The 17550-nt window shown below is 50.9% G+C and overlaps 1 protein-coding gene across 2 annotated transcripts in view; it reads right to left on the minus strand.

The window, feature by feature from the left end:
• cac (calcium voltage-gated channel subunit cacophony) overlaps positions 1-16960 on the minus strand; it is a 59592-nt gene extending 42632 nt beyond the window's left edge. For both annotated transcript variants that reach the window (XM_037227405.1, XM_037227406.1), the window contains exons 1-5: positions 16758-16960; positions 7910-8015; positions 7463-7602; positions 4278-4384; positions 492-647 (exon numbers count right to left, since the gene is read on the minus strand). In XM_037227405.1, coding sequence (XP_037083300.1) covers positions 492-647; positions 4278-4384; positions 7463-7602; positions 7910-8015; positions 16758-16870 — 622 coding nt within the window. In that variant the 5' untranslated portion in view covers positions 16871-16960. The remainder of the gene's footprint in view (positions 1-491; positions 648-4277; positions 4385-7462; positions 7603-7909; positions 8016-16757) is intronic.
• Between the last annotated feature and the right edge of the window lie 590 nt (positions 16961-17550).

Genomic DNA, 17550 nt, shown 5'->3' on the forward strand with positions numbered 1-17550 from the left:
ATCAGTAAAAGCCATAACCTGTTTTTGGATTTCAATGGTTTCAGGACCATAGAACGCTTGCGTCATAGCACGAGACAATGATTGATTACCGTGAGTGGACATATCCACGCCTGTATGAGCACGTTGCAACAGCATTTAGTTGCGAGGTCCGAATGTAGAAATAACCACGATTTTTATAAGCATACAGAATGCACGTAATCTTTCATCGATCTCACTGGTAACCTAGGGTTACATACAAAACCACAAATTTTTGGGGGGTTTCAACTGAATTTTTAGTTCTGTTCCAGGAGATTATGCAGCATGTCCATATGAATAGTGTTTGATTTCTCACACAAACGGAAAGAGTAAGTATACTTTGCCGCCTTCCACAGCAACCAGCGATGCGCACCAATGTTGCAATAATTGCAAACTACTTTCAAGATGGCTGATTTGTAAAATGCCTCCCAAAGAATAAGGCACGTCTTAACACATTCACGACGGCAAGGACTTACCGAAATCCTCTAAGCTATAGCAAGTCTTGTGAAGAGCGCCAAAGTAGAACTCGAGGCCGATGATGGCGAATATGACGATGGCAAATAACACCAACATGCCGATTTGTAACAAAGGCGCCATGGCTTTGATGATGGATTTCAGCACTACCTGAAGACCTGAAATCATCACCCGACGTTAAATACCGGCATGATTTTCAACTGTGCAAACAGGTATCTTCTGAGCAATGGCAATGGCCATTCAACTTTCCATAACACAATCCACTACCCACATGCACTACGTTACGAGGCTGTACCGCAACTAAGTAGTCATTACCAACTGCAGTAAATGCGTTAAGAATTACGAGCCTCAAATGTCGGCAGGCTGTTAAAGGGAAAACTTATAAATCCATCAACATAAACCGCTTGCAGTTTATCAATCACACCTGTACGCAACAATGAAATCAATTCTTAAACATCTCCTTTCTCTAACACCAAAAGCATCTATGTTCTAGCACTTTAAGGAGCATAAAGGCAGTCTTTTCTTGACAGTGACAAAAATCGTGTCAATGAATTATGTAAGTGCTGTTAAGTGGAAATAATATGCAAGTGGACCTACTTCCTTCTGTTGCAATCATGAACTTACATGCTTCCTTCTTGGACAAATTACGCTACTTTTAGCCGGTGCAGTCGTCAGAAAAAAGGTGGACCTCCGTAAAAAACGACGAATGCGCCAGTAATGCGAGACAAAACATCCGCCCAACAAACAGAACCAAACGAAAACAAAGGACTTTGACTCTAAGCATAGACTCAGTCACATATCATCATATCACCTAGCCAAATGCGTGTACGTGTTGGAACGCAGCAAATAAAAACATCGCATTACTTGTTTGGATTCCGGCAATTGATAATAAAACATTGTTCAACCCATGTTTCAAGTGCATAACCAGTTTTCCAGCTATGACCTGTATTATGGTTGTTGCTAAAGGCTGCCTTAAGTTTGGATCAGATATCTGACTTCCCAAAACGCTCCCAATCGCGCTCGTCGGTGCTTAGTCAAACAGAGGCACAGCATACCCTGAAGACGGACTTGCAGTATTCTACAACTAAGTCAACTGAACTTGTGACAGCTTTAAGAAACATTTTTTCCTACCCATCACCGATAACAGGCGACCAGGAGTGCACACCCCTGTCCACCGTGGCACACAGAACCTTATGTTAATACCGACATCAGTGGTTGGAACATTAAGAGCCGCGGCACTCCCAGCAAAGACATGCGAATCCTACTAAACAAAACAAGAAATCAAGTGCAGTCAAAAGGGCTAGTGGCGCATCATCTATACTATCGTTTTGTGCTGTATTTCTTAATGAGATATGATTGAAAAAGTCGATGTCAAGGACGACAGCTGGCGAGCTACTAATACTACTACCGAATTAGAAGAGTATTGAACAACAACGCCAGGTCAACGGTGTACGAAGTGTCAGAGGCAGAACAATACCCCGGTCTCGCTGCTCGCGTGCTGTGGCCTCCACTAAGTGCCAGCTTAGCAAGGCAGCGGTCTACGTTTTTGTGAGACTGCTCTCCGTTTTTGACGTGCCGGCCGGTGCTGTGTGCTGCCTAGCCGCTGCAGACGCCGTCCGTCAAGCTGTGTCGAGTAGTGCCGTCATGTTCTGGCCCATGCTCACCCGCCGGAGCCGCCACTTTCCTCGAAGGCAGCCTCCTCACAAACGTTCACTAGCGCTCCGAGATGCGGAAGCAAGAACAGGCAGAACCACTCTCATGTACCACGACTTCGAATGCTTCTCCTGTCAGCTTGTCCCTCGATTCAGCATTAAATCAGAACTGGCCCTATTCTCTTCTTCTGACTCTGACGCCCGCGACCCAGCTACCCCGAAGGAAGGGTCGACACGGGACAGAGCCCAGTCACACGTTTCCATGCCAGACATGGCCTCATGTGTAACCGGTCAGCCAAAGGAGACTGTACCCACTAAAGCAGCAGTGCATGAGGCAACAGAGTAGTGTGTGCGTAGTAGCAGTAGTGCGCATATGTAGCGAAAATGCGCTCGAAATAGGAAGGCGCCGTCGAGGTCACCGCTGAGGTTCAGTGTCCGTCAAAAAAGTAAGACAGAATCAGTCACGTCTGGGGAGATCAGATGCAGGTCATTGACCGACCCTCCGATCAAGGTCGGTAGATGGGACTAGTTTCGTTACTACAGGCATCAATGCGTGCCTGTCGCCCGGGCGAGTCATCCAACAGGCATGTCGAAAAGGGCTGTTCATAGGGTGCCAAAGGTAGCCTTGCAGCGTGTCGCATACTGGTGGCGCCAGCGCGCGCAGCAAAACGGGGTTTGGCCTGGACTCGAGCCACGAGAAACCATATCCATATTCGGACCCGGATCCGGATCCAGGTCTGGAACCCGATCCAGAACCCGCAAATCGAGGCGACTGAGGCAATGGACTTGTTGTGGAAGTGATCCTGACACTGGCTGTGGTGCATGGCGGAGAGAGGCAGCGTCCACGGGTTCTTGGAACGCGTGCCATCACGAAATAGCAGCATTCCCCACGGAGTAAGTCTTCCAATTGCCCACCTTCTCGTTGATTGTCTAAATGCGGAAAAATGAGCCGATCCTCAACAAAGCCCAGCAAAGACGTGCACCACACCAGCGGAGACGTGCGTCACACCAGCGTAAACGTGCGTCACACCAGCCGAGACGTACGCCACACCAGCCGAGACGTGCGTCACACCAGAGGAGAGCTGTGTGACGTGGAGACAGCCTACGCGTCGTCGCAGCGGAGACGCATGCGGCGGCGCCATTGCCGGCACAGTCTCCACTGGAACGAAGAGAGCGCGACCTTCGACCACTGCAGGTCGTCACTCGCGCTACAGCACCTAAACGGCAACCATCGAACGCGACCGGCGTGACGCACGAGCTATTCCGGCGTGACGGTCGACCGCCTGAATGTGCGGTCGCTCTTGACGCAGCTGACAAAAGGAACAGCCGGCGCGAAGTCGTTCATGCATCGGTAGCGCTGGGGTGGGGCGGCGCCCATCGGCCAGCTCGTGTGCGCGGGGCGTGTTGTCACCGGCGCCACGGAACGTGCATGCACGCCGCACGTGGGTGTGTGCACGCGAGGGCGGTGTGTGCACACGTACGTGCGCGCACCGTATCACCATGGAGACGGTTTACCAACAGCGGCGGCGGCGGCGGCGGCGGCGGCGGCAGCCGGCCGGCGGCTGGGCTATTGATCGGCGGTTCGCTGTCGGTCTCTAGCGGACCGAGCCAGCTGACCCACCCGGCACGCCGCACGCAGCTCACACGCGCGCATTACCCCCGGGCCAGGCCCGGGCCGCGCGCTCGAGCTGCGGCTTCCCCGCACCGGAGCCGGGTCAGGACGGGGCGAACTGAAGGCCCAGGCGTCCGAGATTGGCACTTGCTGTGGCACCCGGCGACTGTTTCAGTGCCTGTCGGTGACCTAGGCTGTCTCTGGACGTTGTTTCACTCTGCAGTGACACGTGCCATCGGACCGATATGATCCTTCATTGAAATGTGCTGACGAAAGATATATGCGCACATGCTTTCCTTGATCTGCCGAGGACATAGTTGCATTAAACTAGCCATTGACATGGTCAAAATGTGGATCGACTGATTCTGGAGGCGATTGTTTTGAATGGCTGTAAAACGTAGAGCATTCAGTTATTTTAACTTACCTTGGCTTGTCATTGCATTCAAAACGAAGACACATCAGTTGAGGGATCGCGGTCGAACAGAGGTTGCAAAAGCAACGCTAAAACTAGTTGTGCTACTTACTAGGGATGCCGTTCACTAGCTTAAGCGGTCGCAGGACACGAATGGCCCTGAGCGTCCTGAAGTCGACCCCAGAGGTCAACTGCTTGTCAGCTAGCAACGTTACCAGTCTGAAAGGAGAGCACAACTAGTCACTCTATGCACTAGCGGCTCTGGCTGGAGTCCCGCGGGTGTGACCTGGGGTTCTGGCCGCCCTAGGCGGACGCTAGCAGTTAATGGGCTACGTGGCACACTATCGGCTAGCACTAGCTCGGCGCTTGGTGCACAAGGGAGGGTCGGAGTCTGGCCTCACTGGCACTGCCAGCTGTGGCTGTATCGGGAAAGGCGCTTTTTAGTCGTGGTATGCCTTTGGCGATTCACAGAAGAAATGTTCGTATTGAACCAGCCGAGCTTATGTTTTGTACCCTCCATAAATTTCTTATAAGGCTGATTTCTGTTAGCAGATGTAGAAGCGGCCTCTGGCAAGCCGCTAATAGACATGCCAGGAATAATCCCAACAAGCATGTGTTGTGATTGGCACATTATGATACAGTGCTAAGAATACCTACGAAATCTACCAAAATTTTTCGTCGGCTGTTTTAATTCTGAACACGTAATCCACATTTTCAACTAACTTTCATTGTTAGGAAAAAGTTTTAGGAAAGAAAGTACCACAAACCACTGGCGGTAGTATTGCGTCCTGATTCGTTTTTATCACACAACGCCATGGCTGCGAATACTTAAATTCTATAAAGCTGTAAAACATTAACATCCTCGCCGGATAGATGTCCTAACCGCTATAAGAGCACGTAACCGATAACGGTTCCAACGGTACAGACACATGCACCGTAAGCCTGCGCCAGTTTTATGTCTACGATTGTGTTAGGCGTCTTAGATAAGCAATGACAGCAGGCACTACCGGAGATATTTCGTTAGCCACACCGCGTGGTGTTTACTTTTAAGTCTCTCGTACTTCATCGGGTTTCATCATCAAATCGGAGGTGTGTAAGAACAGAGGCGAGCTTCAGCCACCTTTAATAGCAAATGTTTTGTGTATCTCTATCATGTGGCTGGCATCAGCACATGCCATCTTTTATAAGTCGATGTTCCCAAAATTGTCTCATCATTGCGCGACTTTCTCGAAAGCGTAAGAGCTGAAACGCTTTTGAAGACCGGTAGCTCACAGACAATTCTCCTCCTCATCACGGACATACCATGATTACCACAAGAAACTAAAGCTAGGTTCGTGTCAGATCAGGGTCCAGTTGGCTTAAGGTCACATCAAGTGATATTGAATGAGTTGTCTGCTATTCTCAGTCACATGACCTACATAAAATTTTGATGATCTGAGCTAGAGCAAGCTAGAGTAAACTTTGATGATCCATTCAATGGTCAACAGCGCACTGACCGATCCAATGCGCGCGGCAGGCTGACTGTACATGGCGAATAGGTGGTGTAGATGGTCTGTGTTCGTCACGTTTAAGCTGACCTAACATGACCTTTGTTGATGCCCCGAAGCTTACCTCCTATCGAGGAATTGGCCTTGGCAGGCACGATAGCACATTAGCTGATGTGTGAAATCGGAGCAGCTAAGCACAGAGAATAAATTTTTGAGTGCTCATTGTGAGGCTGAGTAGTGTTAAACTTCTGTCACGAACTCATGGTCCTTGCGATGCTATGACCTAACGTGACATTAAACATACCATTTGCATTTAAATACATATGGGATCACCATTAGGAACTGCGTCACACCTGCCTAGAAACATTGATAATTAATTCTAAAAAAAGAGTGGTTATTTTTAGCCCACGGGTAGGTGCAAGGAGTCTCCTCCCACTTGAAGCACTTTCGCAAAAGCTACGTAAGTCAAGCCCGGGGACAGCATATCCCGTACGCCGAATTTGAGATCCGTCCTTTAGGCCGTGACGATCACCTCTTGAGTAATTTGGAAACACGAATCTTAGAATTACAAGGCGAATATTATCTCTAAGGGTATGCGTGCAGGCAAAATCTGCGTAAGTGGAAATGTCTCGTCGTTGAAGGGGTCTGTAATAAGCACACGTTCAGAGCTATTCAATTTGCATTTAGTTTGCTGAGTAATATCACCAGCTCTGTGTTCTAAGCTGTGGCCTATTGCCATCTATCTTCATGACTATAGCGGCGGTCCAATTAAGGCAGCTAATTATTCCCAGTGCACATGTTAAGGACAACTATGACGCCGCTAAGGCAAGGCCTCCTTATGATCTAGTTCTCTATGTTCTGGCGGAACATGTGTAGCATCTATACTAAGCCTAAGCCTCCCTAGGCTAGCCTAACCTAATTGCTGCACCTGGACTCGATGACTTACTAGGCACTCTTGACACGAGCTTTAAAGGCCTCAGAACCCGGAACGACCGGAGCATTCGAAAGTCTACGTCAATCCGAGCCTCGACAAATAGTGTCATGGTGCTGCCAGGAACAGATGAGAGAAAGAGAGAGGAGGCAGTCAGACGGACGCCCGGGTCGGTTCCCTCCGTCACTCTGCCATCGCACCTCGTCCACGGGCCCGCCACGGGCGTGCACGTGCACGTGGCGGGCGGCACGTGCCGCAGTCGCATGCACTTCACGTGCGGCCGAGCGGCAGCCACCGCCGCAACGGTCCAATGCGCCCTCGCCTCGCGCACCCCGGCGCCCGGCAAGCACACACTCACTTGGCACACGAGACACCAGTTTAAGCGGGCGCAGAACGCGGAATGAACGCAGCATTCGCAGATCAACGTTGATGGCCTCCGACATGAAAACCGTGATCAGGCTGCGAGTGCGAGGGTCGGCGTCAGCCGTATCTGACCCGCGTAGCCTGCATAAGGCCACGGCGCCCGGACCCATCAACGCCGACCTGCAGCTAGTCTACATCCAGTCATTTTCTTATCCACTTCGCAAGCATGTAATCACGTCTGGGTGTTTCAAGCGACGGGGACACACGGGACCATTGCTTAACAAATACACTGATCAAACGTCCACATCGAACACGGAGCACAAATTGTATCATGGATGATCTCAAAGTACATTCACCTGATGAGTTACTGCGAACCAGCTTGACGCTATTTATAGTCATCGTCGGAAGACAAAAAACGCTTAGTAAGAAGTCCGGTGATTCAGGATGAGAAATACAATCTCGAAGCCAATAATCACGGTTACCTAAATCTAAAGAGTGTATTAAATCGCTACTCACCCGGTTACTACAACTATGAAATCCATAATGTTCCAGATATTCCTAAGATAGGCACCCTTGTGTAGCACAAATCCTAGCGCCATTATCTTCAGTGATGCTTCCACGCAGAAGATACACAAAAAAACAGATTCGGTCGCCTCCTGCAAAACAAAAGCCAAGAACGATCAACAACGTCCATGTCTCGGTAAACACGCAATGGCCGTTCTGGAAGCGGCTTCACTGGGCAAGTGGCCACGATCATGCACTGTGACGACACAGCGTTGCGTGACTTTTGACAAAAGTACCTTTGGTACGTCTTACGGGGCTTTCGCTTCGTACATGTAACTGGTTTATTACGGCATAGTTCAACAGAGACCCACTGCGCTGCACGGTGTGGTGGGCGGGTAGGAATTTCGCATATGGTCGTGCATGAAGGTTAGCCCTCGAAGCCATAGGCTTGTGCCTCACCAGTTTGATGGCGAGCATTGTCTTGTCCTCGTTGGGGAGATGTTCTTCCAGCGCCAGCACCACGCAGTTGGCGATAATGGTCATGAGGACAGCTGTCTCAAACGGAGTGAAGTCAGCTGTTAAGGAAGTTAATGCGCAGTGCGGGGTGCATTGGTCATGACGATGGCTGAAATTATGTGAAACTCACAGGAGCCGTCTTCAAAAATTCAGTTTGAAGAATCACATACATAAGACAAGACACGCAGATCTGAAGCACTACAAAACCGTGGAATCGCAACATGGCGGCGAACAATACCGCTGCTCTTTGGGCTACCTTTGACTTGCCTGCACCATCATTTGAGCTTTGCAAAGAGACTTATGAAAGGCAATTCACACAACAACCCCTTCTTTCTTCGCCTTTTATTCCGCGAGGTGGAGTGCTCTTGAGTTTACATTAGTGTTTTGACGGTGTGTTATTCCTTCAAACCTCGCTATGATGTCGACTCGAGCTCACAAGTGGACATGAATTTGAATGAGCTTAAAGGCGCACAGCACAATACGATACATTGAACACGCTGATAATTAAATGTCCGAACGAAAATGCCGCATATCACACATTGCAGCTTCACCAGCGCGTAACAGCAGAATAGAGTCATAGGTCCTCTACCAAGGTGCTAGACATGGCTTCCGCATAATGATTGTAACGTGAGGCGACCAGTGCCACACACGTCTGGAAGGAGAGGGAAGACCCGACCAGTGCCACATACGGCCGGAAGGAGAGGGAAGACCCGACCAATACCACATACGGCCGGAAGGAGAGGGAAGACCCGACCAGTGCCACATACGGCCGGAAGGAGAGGGAAGGCCCGACCAGTGTCACATACGGCCGGAAGGAGAGGGAATGCCCGACCAGTGCCACATACGGCCGGAAGGAGAGGGAAGACCCGACCAGTGCCACACACGGCCGGAAGGAGAGGGAAGACCCGACCAGTGCCACATACGGCCGGAAGGAGAGGGAATGCCCGACCAGTGTCACATACGGCCGGAAGGAGAGGGAAGACCCGACCAATACCACATACGGCCGGAAGGAGAGGGAAGACCCGACCAATACCACATACGGCCGGAAGGAGAGGGAAAACCCGACCAGTGCCACATACGGCCGGAAGGAGAGGGAAGGCCCTACAAATTCCACATATGACCAGGAGGAGAGGGAAGGCCCTACAAATGCCACATACGACCAGGAGGAGAGGGAAGGCCTTACAAATGCCACATACGACCAGGAGGAGAGGGAAGGCCCTACAAATGCCACATGCGACCAGGAGGAGAGAGAAGGTCTTACAAATGCCACATGCGACCAGGAGGAGAGGGAAGACCCGTCACGCTGCTGTCGCTTCATCTGACCGCGGCCGCGACCAGGTGAACACAGGCTACCAGCGCTGCTTGGCAACACAGTGATCATTTGATCTGAGCCGTAGCGCACAGGTCCCGTGCGTGTCGGCCGAGACTCACAGCCTATCCCTCAGGCGTGGCATCTGACCGGGAGTTGGGGGTTTGTGCCGCTGACCTATCCCGTGTCACTCTCCAACTATTGAAACTCTATGCGCACGGGTGAAAAATGCGGATTGGCAGGTGTGGCACCGGCTACGCGAAAGTAAACTAAAGCTGTCATGACATTATCTTTTTCCCACTGAGATAAGACAATTTTGAGGACTTTGCAGCATCACATCCTCGGCATTCTCCGCCCCTGTGTATGCCCTAGTGTTTACCACCTAATGTTCCTTTGACATTATGGTTGTAAAAATCGAGCGAAAAAAGACCAATGGACACACGGAAGGATAAGATCGTTTGAAAACTATTCTCCATAATCCTGACGATATATGACAACACTGCTTCTCATAGGGCACAAAGCTGTGTTACCAAATAAGATGATGAATTCTTCCAGCCTGTGCCTAAAGCCCACAGGCCTCGTCATAGACGCATCGCGTGGTAGCATTAGCTTGCCAACTTTAACTTTGCTTAATTATGTTCGCTACCTAAAGACACAACTAGTTGCTATGTGCTCCTTTCCATTGCCGCCAGCTATGATTACGACACTCTCCGCCGCAGTATTACGGTATGCTGTGCCAGTGCAACAGTCAGGATCTGTGCCGCAGTATTACCGAGGTTGTGCCATTTCAGCGGTCAGGCTCTGCACCGCGGTGTTACCGAGTGTTGTGCCACTGCAGCAGTCAGGCTCTGCGCCGCGGTGTTACCGAGTGTTGTGCCACTGCAGCAGTCAGGCCCTGTGCCACATAAATATCAGATTCACTGCCCGCGATAGCTTTTGACTATGTGCCGCAGAAGCACTAGATCTTGTGCTGAGGCAGCACCAAACTCTGTGCTCCGGCAGCACCAGAGTTTGAGCTCCGGAAGCACTAGACCCCGTGCCATGTTAGCACCAGACGTTGTGCCGTGGAAGTGTCAGATCATGTTTCGCGGCAGCACACTGTTCCGCGACAGCACTTAACTCTGTGCTGCGGCACTACCAGACCCCGTACCATGGCAACACCAGACCCTGTTTTGTGGCAGCACCAGACCCTGTGCTGCAGCAGCGCCAGACCTCGAGGCGCCGCCGTGTCGGTGCGGCCGCCGCTCGGACCGGCGCCACCGGCCGCCGGCAATCGATAGAGAGGCGGCGACCGAGCGCCGGCCGCCGGCTCTAACCCAGTTGCAGGGAGGCCGCCGGGTGCCAGCCTGTGAAGACCGGAGGGGGAACACCCCTCTGCTGCCGAGCCGGTCGATCCGGGCCACTTGGGCAAATGCTCCTGCAAGGGCACTTGGAACCGTGAGGGTCAGCGGGGCAAGCTGCTCCTGCCACTCTGCGCCCCGCGTCTGTACACCTCCAAGCATGGAGCTACGCTAATCAAGTTCGTTGTACGTCCTTAGACGAATATCCGCCCAACGTAAGGAGCCACCGAGGCGGATTGTTCAAAAGCGTGGCCCTGCCAGAATTGATAGCGTGTCAACTTAAGAAGTATAACAGTGAGTAAAGCCTATCTTGACACCAACATTTCTTCAGGCGGGTTCTCTACAAAGACTCTAAGATCCCCTCTTAAATAAATTCAGTGTTAAGCATCAATGAGGCGTCATAATTACCCCGGCATGGAGGATCTAGTCATCAGATAACGTGTATCTTACCTGCACTGCAAATATGAGCAACAGGCCTTAGGTGGATTCCAGAACTGGACAGGGTAGGTGATGCGTCCGACTCTTCCTCTGTACGGTGTTTGGCGGGGCCACTTGCGGCAGTCTAATAACCGGAACTTCTTTGACTGTTAACACGCGCTCAGGTGGGGGTCAGTATGACCTCCTCGAATTTTTCCCAGAATGGTTTTCAAACGGCGTGGCGTAGCCACGCCAAAGATGGCGGATTTTTAGACAATTGAATGGCGAATCGTTTGGTATAAAATTTAGATGTGCCTTGTAAGGCCGCTGACCTATAGCAGGGCCTAAGAACCTGAAAATCTGACCCGAGTGAGTTTACATACAGTTCATCGTGCTGTGAATTTGGTGTCTCCAGCTTTCCGTTTGGTGTCTCTAGTTTTCCCAGTTCCTGAGATTTTAGGGCGCAAATTGACCACCCACGCGAGCAAAGTGTATCCAACCGGCCACCTGGACGCGTGCTAATGCGTACGAGGGGTGTTGGCATGTAGCCACAAGTCTACGAACCATTAATCTTGAACAATCAATCCACGTACTGGATTCGTTTTATGCAAAAATTACATCATATAAAGAGATCAACCTGTGCCCGCCTCATACGCCATGGTGTACTTGTTCCGCGTGTGTAACACGCATCAATATGGGGACGTTCACAATACGTTTAAAAAAGCAGCTTTGGGATCCGGAGATGCCGGTACGGGCATTACACACAATTCCGTCCGTTTCTAACTCATGAGCCTTGTGACAAGTATTGCACAGTAACCATGCAGTAGGAAAGGAAACTCATCCAACCAACCCTGCTCATGAAGGCAGAGCATGTTTTCCTTAATGTTCCGTTGGGATCAACCAGAGCAAAATATGGCCTGACCTACACAGAGGAAGCAGTCGGCCAACACCATTCATTTGGGCCCTCCAGTTGCTGGTTTAAGTCGTAGGGTGGTCCGGGGCGGTGCGACACCAGAGGCGTCTGCAGCGACTTGGCCATGGTACACCGATGCACCCCTAGTGGTGGCGCACCCATCTGGCCCGACGCGATACCAACAGGCATGCCGCGGACGCAGACGCAGCCCGAGATACCATCGACATTCCGAAAGCCAGTTGACTGGCGATGACGTCAGTTAGCGGCACCGGAATGACGTCACGGGCGGAGTTTTGAGCGGGCAGAAAACGGAAGGACAGCAATCTTGACAGCGCGGAAAATACGCAATGTGAGATGAACACGGATCCACCACAGCGGTGGCAGGGAGAAGAGAGGGAGAGCGAGAGAGAGAGAGAGAGAGAGAGAGAGAGAGAGAGAGAGAGAGAGAGAGAGAGAGAGAGAGAGAGAGAGAGAGAGAGAGAGAGAGAGAGAGAGAGAGAGAGAGAGAGAGAGAGAGAGAGAGAGAGAGAGAGAGAGAGAGAGGGGCTTTGGGTGCAGTTATTATCTTTTTTAAAGAATTGATCGCAGCGCACCACACCGGCCGTGTTCCCGCCGCCATCCGTCTCCCCAAGCGTGCGTGAGTGAAGCGTCCTCGCGCGTCTCTCTGGCGTGACCTGGTGGGCGCCGGCCACACCCCTCACGTGAGCACATCGGCCCGCCGGCGCGGCCGAAGACGGCGCGCGAGAGAGCGCCAGCGCGGCGGCGCGGAGAGAGGGCGGCGAAGATCGATCAAGACCGCAGCCGACAGTGGCCCGCCGCTCCCAGCCTCTGTCCGGCTGCTCTCGACCTCTGCCCGGCAGCTCTCGTCCTCGGCTCGACCGCCGCCGGCGCCTTTGTTACCGGTGGGAGGCGCCGACCTGGCTCCATCCACCGGCACCAAGCCTGGTCGCTGCGGTGAAGACGACCGGCCGGTAGCGGGGAGCGACTCGATGCTGGTGACCGGCCGCTGGGAGCGGCCGCACGGCAATAGTGGGAAGACTGACAGGATGGGGGCGACGGCTGGGAGGATTGAGGACAGCTGCAGAGTAATGACTGGGAGGACTGAGGACAGCTGCAGAGTAATGACTGGGAGGACTGAGGACAGCTGCAGAGTAATGACTGGGAGGACGGAGGACAGCTGCAGAGTAATGACTGGGAGGATTGGGGACAGCTGCAGAGTAATGACTGGGAGGATTGAGGACAGCTGCAGAGTAATGACTGGGAGGACTGAGGACAGCTGCAGAGTAATGACTGGGAGGACTGGGACAGATGGAAAACATAGATAGCGGACTGGGTGTGGATGGGGTGGGGAGACCGGAGGATTAAGAACATCTGTAGGACGTTGGATGGGAAGGCTGTACCGGCTGGAGAACGATGAATATGATGACTGGGACAGTCGCAAAACAATGAATGAGATAAGCGAGACCACTGAAGAGTGATGGTTTGGAGGCATGAGACGAATGGAAGAACGCAGCAGGAAAATTGGTAACGGTAGCAGTGCACTGTAGCAAACTCTCCACCTGTGCACTGCTGCCAACTCTCCCGCTTGGACGCAAAATGACCTCCGACGTCGGCGCGCCCTACGACTCAAATCACCATCATCAACTCTCCTGATACCAGTTTTGCCACGGTGAGCCAAACGAGTGGGAGAGACCAGATAAGAAGAATGCGAACAACGTGGCGAAGACTGACAAGAATGAGAGGACTAAATGAGATAATGGTGCTTACTGTACGGAACAATGGATGGTGGTAGCGAAAATAAACCTAAGTTGAAAAGACATAAGTGGAAAGGAAGCCTGAGAACAAAAACTAAGAACTGTTATCAGTGCTTCGGACATGAGGCGAGCAAGCACGTCAAGGAAGCGGCGGAGATGGCGCTGGCTGGATGACCGAGGGAAATCCCCGCAAAAATGAATAAAGACACGATTGACGACCAACTGCGAAGGAGTCGATGTGTTTCGCAAGAAACGGATAGTTGGGCTTACTACTCTTTGAGACAAAATGTCCGGAACTGAACACATGCAAAATAAGTGTCTTCATACAAATCCTGAGGAGGAATTCAGATGTACTCATACATTTAGCCTTTACAATTTTATAGAGAATCCATCTGGTAGGGGTGCGGCTTTCAACCTAAAGCTGGCTCAAAACTAGCTTCTCTCCGGATTTTGGCAACTTGGATTTGCGTCCACGATGCTAAAGCTACAACGAAACTTTCTCATATTTCGTAGATTCATAACCAATTTCCTGTGAGGAATGACTTTCCATTTCAAATTCATGTGAAGTGCCTTTTTTGTGAAAAGCATGGAATGGGGGTGCAATTCACACAAAAAAACGCTTCATGAAATCTGAGTGAGGGGATCACTGGTGACTACCGCTGTCGCTGATTGTGCTGCATAACCGCCACAGGAGGGATTTTGCGAAATACACTTGCCACTCTTAAGGAAAACATGCTCACTTTGATCATAGCCACCCCGTACTTTTAAAAGCTGCCAAGTTGCTCTTTATCCCAATCCAGGCGTTATCAAAGCTTGCCAAACATTTGCAGAATGATTAACACACTGAAGGAGTTAACGTGGCAAAAAACACGAGGCACCTACGGGATGCTAATAAGTCCAAAATTTACACGATAGTAATAGCAATCTGTTCAGGTACCTACTACTTAGTACACCAATTACCAAGATGTGTTATTATTGTTCTGTATTTATTTGGCCCAGTATTTTCTCTTTGTCCATATGCATTAGAGGGGGAGGGGGAGGGGCTCTGAGGAACATTGGGTGGAAGCTTAACTCACGATCAGCGGCCTCAGCGCCCCGCCCCCCCCCCCCCCCCGAAGGTATATAGTGATACCCCTCTGCATGTGCAACTTAAGAGAGCCACGACCGCTGAGAGAATAAAGATCCAATACAAGTTAAACCCAAACATGCCGAAGGTTCAGCGACCTCTGCAGGGATTCGTTAATGTGAGCTGGCTTGACTCAGGAATGAAGACAAGCAAGATGTGACATGAGATTGATGTGACAGCGAACGGTGATCTCGATTTTTGACATGGCTCTGACGGAAAGACGATCCGATTAAAAGTATGTCCGCATGCTAGTGTGTGTCTTATTTGAACGATCGACATTTTGAAGCCGAGTATTCCGGCTATCACGCCTCTTAGGTGCTGGCATCTTCTCAGCCACTCCCACAGTCTTGTGGAATTTTGAACGGTTAGAAACGCAACTCTGATACTTGTGTTTAGTACAGGCGCGATTTGCCAAAAAGTTTTAAGTTTAAAAACAATGTTTCACATTCAACAGAATGAAAAAGTAACTTAATTAACTGCGAAATATTTGCGCGGCACGGACTCAAAGTGAGTTCAAGCATCAGTGACCTCGAACCGCAGCGGCACAAGCATCAGCGACCTCGTACCGCAGCGGCACAAGCATTAGCGACCTCGTACCGCAGCGGCACAAGCATCAGCAGCCTCGTACCGCAGCGGCACAAGCATCAGCGACCTCGTACTGCAGCGGCACAAGTATCAGCGACCTCGTACCGCAGCGGTACAAGCATCAGCGACCTCGTACCGCAGCGGCACAAGCATCAGCGACCTCGTACCGCAGCGGCACAAGCATCAGCGACCTCGTACCGCAGCGGCACAAGCATCAGCGACCTCGTACAGCAGCGGCACAAGCACCAGCGACCTCGTACCGCAGCGGCACAAGCATCAGCGACCTCGCTCCGCAGCGGCACAAGCCTAACACTGACGGAGCAAATAACGGGTCAGCGCGCTGAGAGCAGCACGGCTGGATGCGCGCAGCTGGTCACTGGCGCTCGAACGAACACCACACACCGCCTTGCCTTAACATCCACAAGCGATACCAGGTATCTATAGTAGAGCAGGTAAAAAACACGGGAGAGGCCAGCTGCCAGGTGTAGCCGAAGATACCGTCTACAGAGCAGCCAGTGCTAGCGGCACTCCCCCATTCGCACAGATGCCACCACTCAGACGGGAATACGACAAAGTCGCCTTTTCAAAACTGATTCTGAATGCACACTTAATTTTGGGCCAAACAGCACACATGAAGTCGTAAAACTATGCGAGCCCGAAACGTATGCAAATTAACCAACACCTAGTGCCGTTATTTCTGTTGTTTTACCAAAACTTTATCAACCGTCAACAAAGCGCGAATCAACCAAGATGTAATCCAAATTCATTTATTTCACTTGGTCACCTTTCTAGGTATGGCATGGTTCGCTGGCGGCCTGTTTTCAAGTCATGTTTTTTACGAATTAGCTGGTGAATTTTCCCAGTAAACCGCTTGACTCAGGACCTTCCAATGCATGGATGAACCCCATTGGTATTAGTTCCTGAAGGTATTTGTGTCGTTGCATTTAGGTTTTGCTGTAATCTACATGATAAGGCATCTACATTTGTAAGTACCTCTCTGGTTCCATGTTACACACGGCATTCTACAGAAGGTGATGGGAAAGGAAACATGCATGTGACTTTGAAAGAGTGAAAAGTCAGTCGGAGTACGCTACCAACAGTAATCAGCATGTGTGTACGTGTCCGAATGCGTGTTTATCAATTCACCGCTGCAGTTATTTGTAGAACTGCCCAATTTAAAAAAGAGCATCATTCAGGTTTTTTAATCTGCTGCTTCAAAAAGTAGGCCACATAATGGATTTGCTATCAACTTTGCCTTGCGTCAATGCATATGATGCAGACGTCGCTATAGGTTGACAATCGGCCTGCTTTCCACAGACGCCGTAAACTGCCGCACGAAAAGGATATGGCCACTCAATGATGAACTTCGTGTATCTTCTGATGGGGTTGGTCTCGCTGAAGAGGAAGAGCGATGAGGGCCCCTTGCCGTCCTGTGACGGGGCGCCGCTCTTCTTGCCCATCGCGGCGTAGGTGTACGGTCGCCGGCCCAGCGGGTCAGCGCCGCTAGCGGCTGCCTCCCGCGCACGCGCTTCTTGAGCCGCTGCTAGCCTGCGGACACAGAAGTTGTGGGGTCAACGCCGGAACGCAACGCTGGACGGTAGAAGAGAGAAGGCGGAAGAAGGCAACGCTGGACAGTAACAGTGGAAGAAAGAAGCAGCATGTGGGGATAACCACAGGGAAAGAGAGAGAGAGAGAGAGAGAGAGAGAGAGAGAGAGAGAGAGAGAGAGAGAGAGAGAGAGAGAGAGAGAGAGAGAGAGAGAGAGAGAGAGAGAGAGAGAGAGAGAGAGAGAGAGAGAGAGAGAGAGAGAGAGAGAGAGAGAGAGAGAGAGAGAGGGGGGGGAAGAACATAGCCAGAACAAAAGGAAGAAAATTAAATAACTCATAACTCAACGAACGAACAAATTGCTATCTGGTGGCGATGTTCCAGTCAATAGGAAATCGGAGCACGATTATCTATAAAAATGACTCACATCTGAATGGAAGGCGAATTATCACAAAGGCCATTCGTATAGCTTGTGTGGAATGAAGGGTGTATTACGCTGCACTCAGCTTTCGATATCAATATTCCGAACGTAAATATTTCACTAGTATTGCAACATAAAGTACAAATACTCTATTAAAGGTGAGGAAACATGGTTA

This window comes from Pollicipes pollicipes, unplaced genomic scaffold, assembly GCF_011947565.3.
Source record: "Pollicipes pollicipes isolate AB1234 unplaced genomic scaffold, Ppol_2.1 Scaffold_5724;HRSCAF=6776_pilon_pilon_pilon, whole genome shotgun sequence".
NCBI lineage: Eukaryota > Metazoa > Arthropoda > Thecostraca > Pollicipedomorpha > Pollicipedidae > Pollicipes > Pollicipes pollicipes.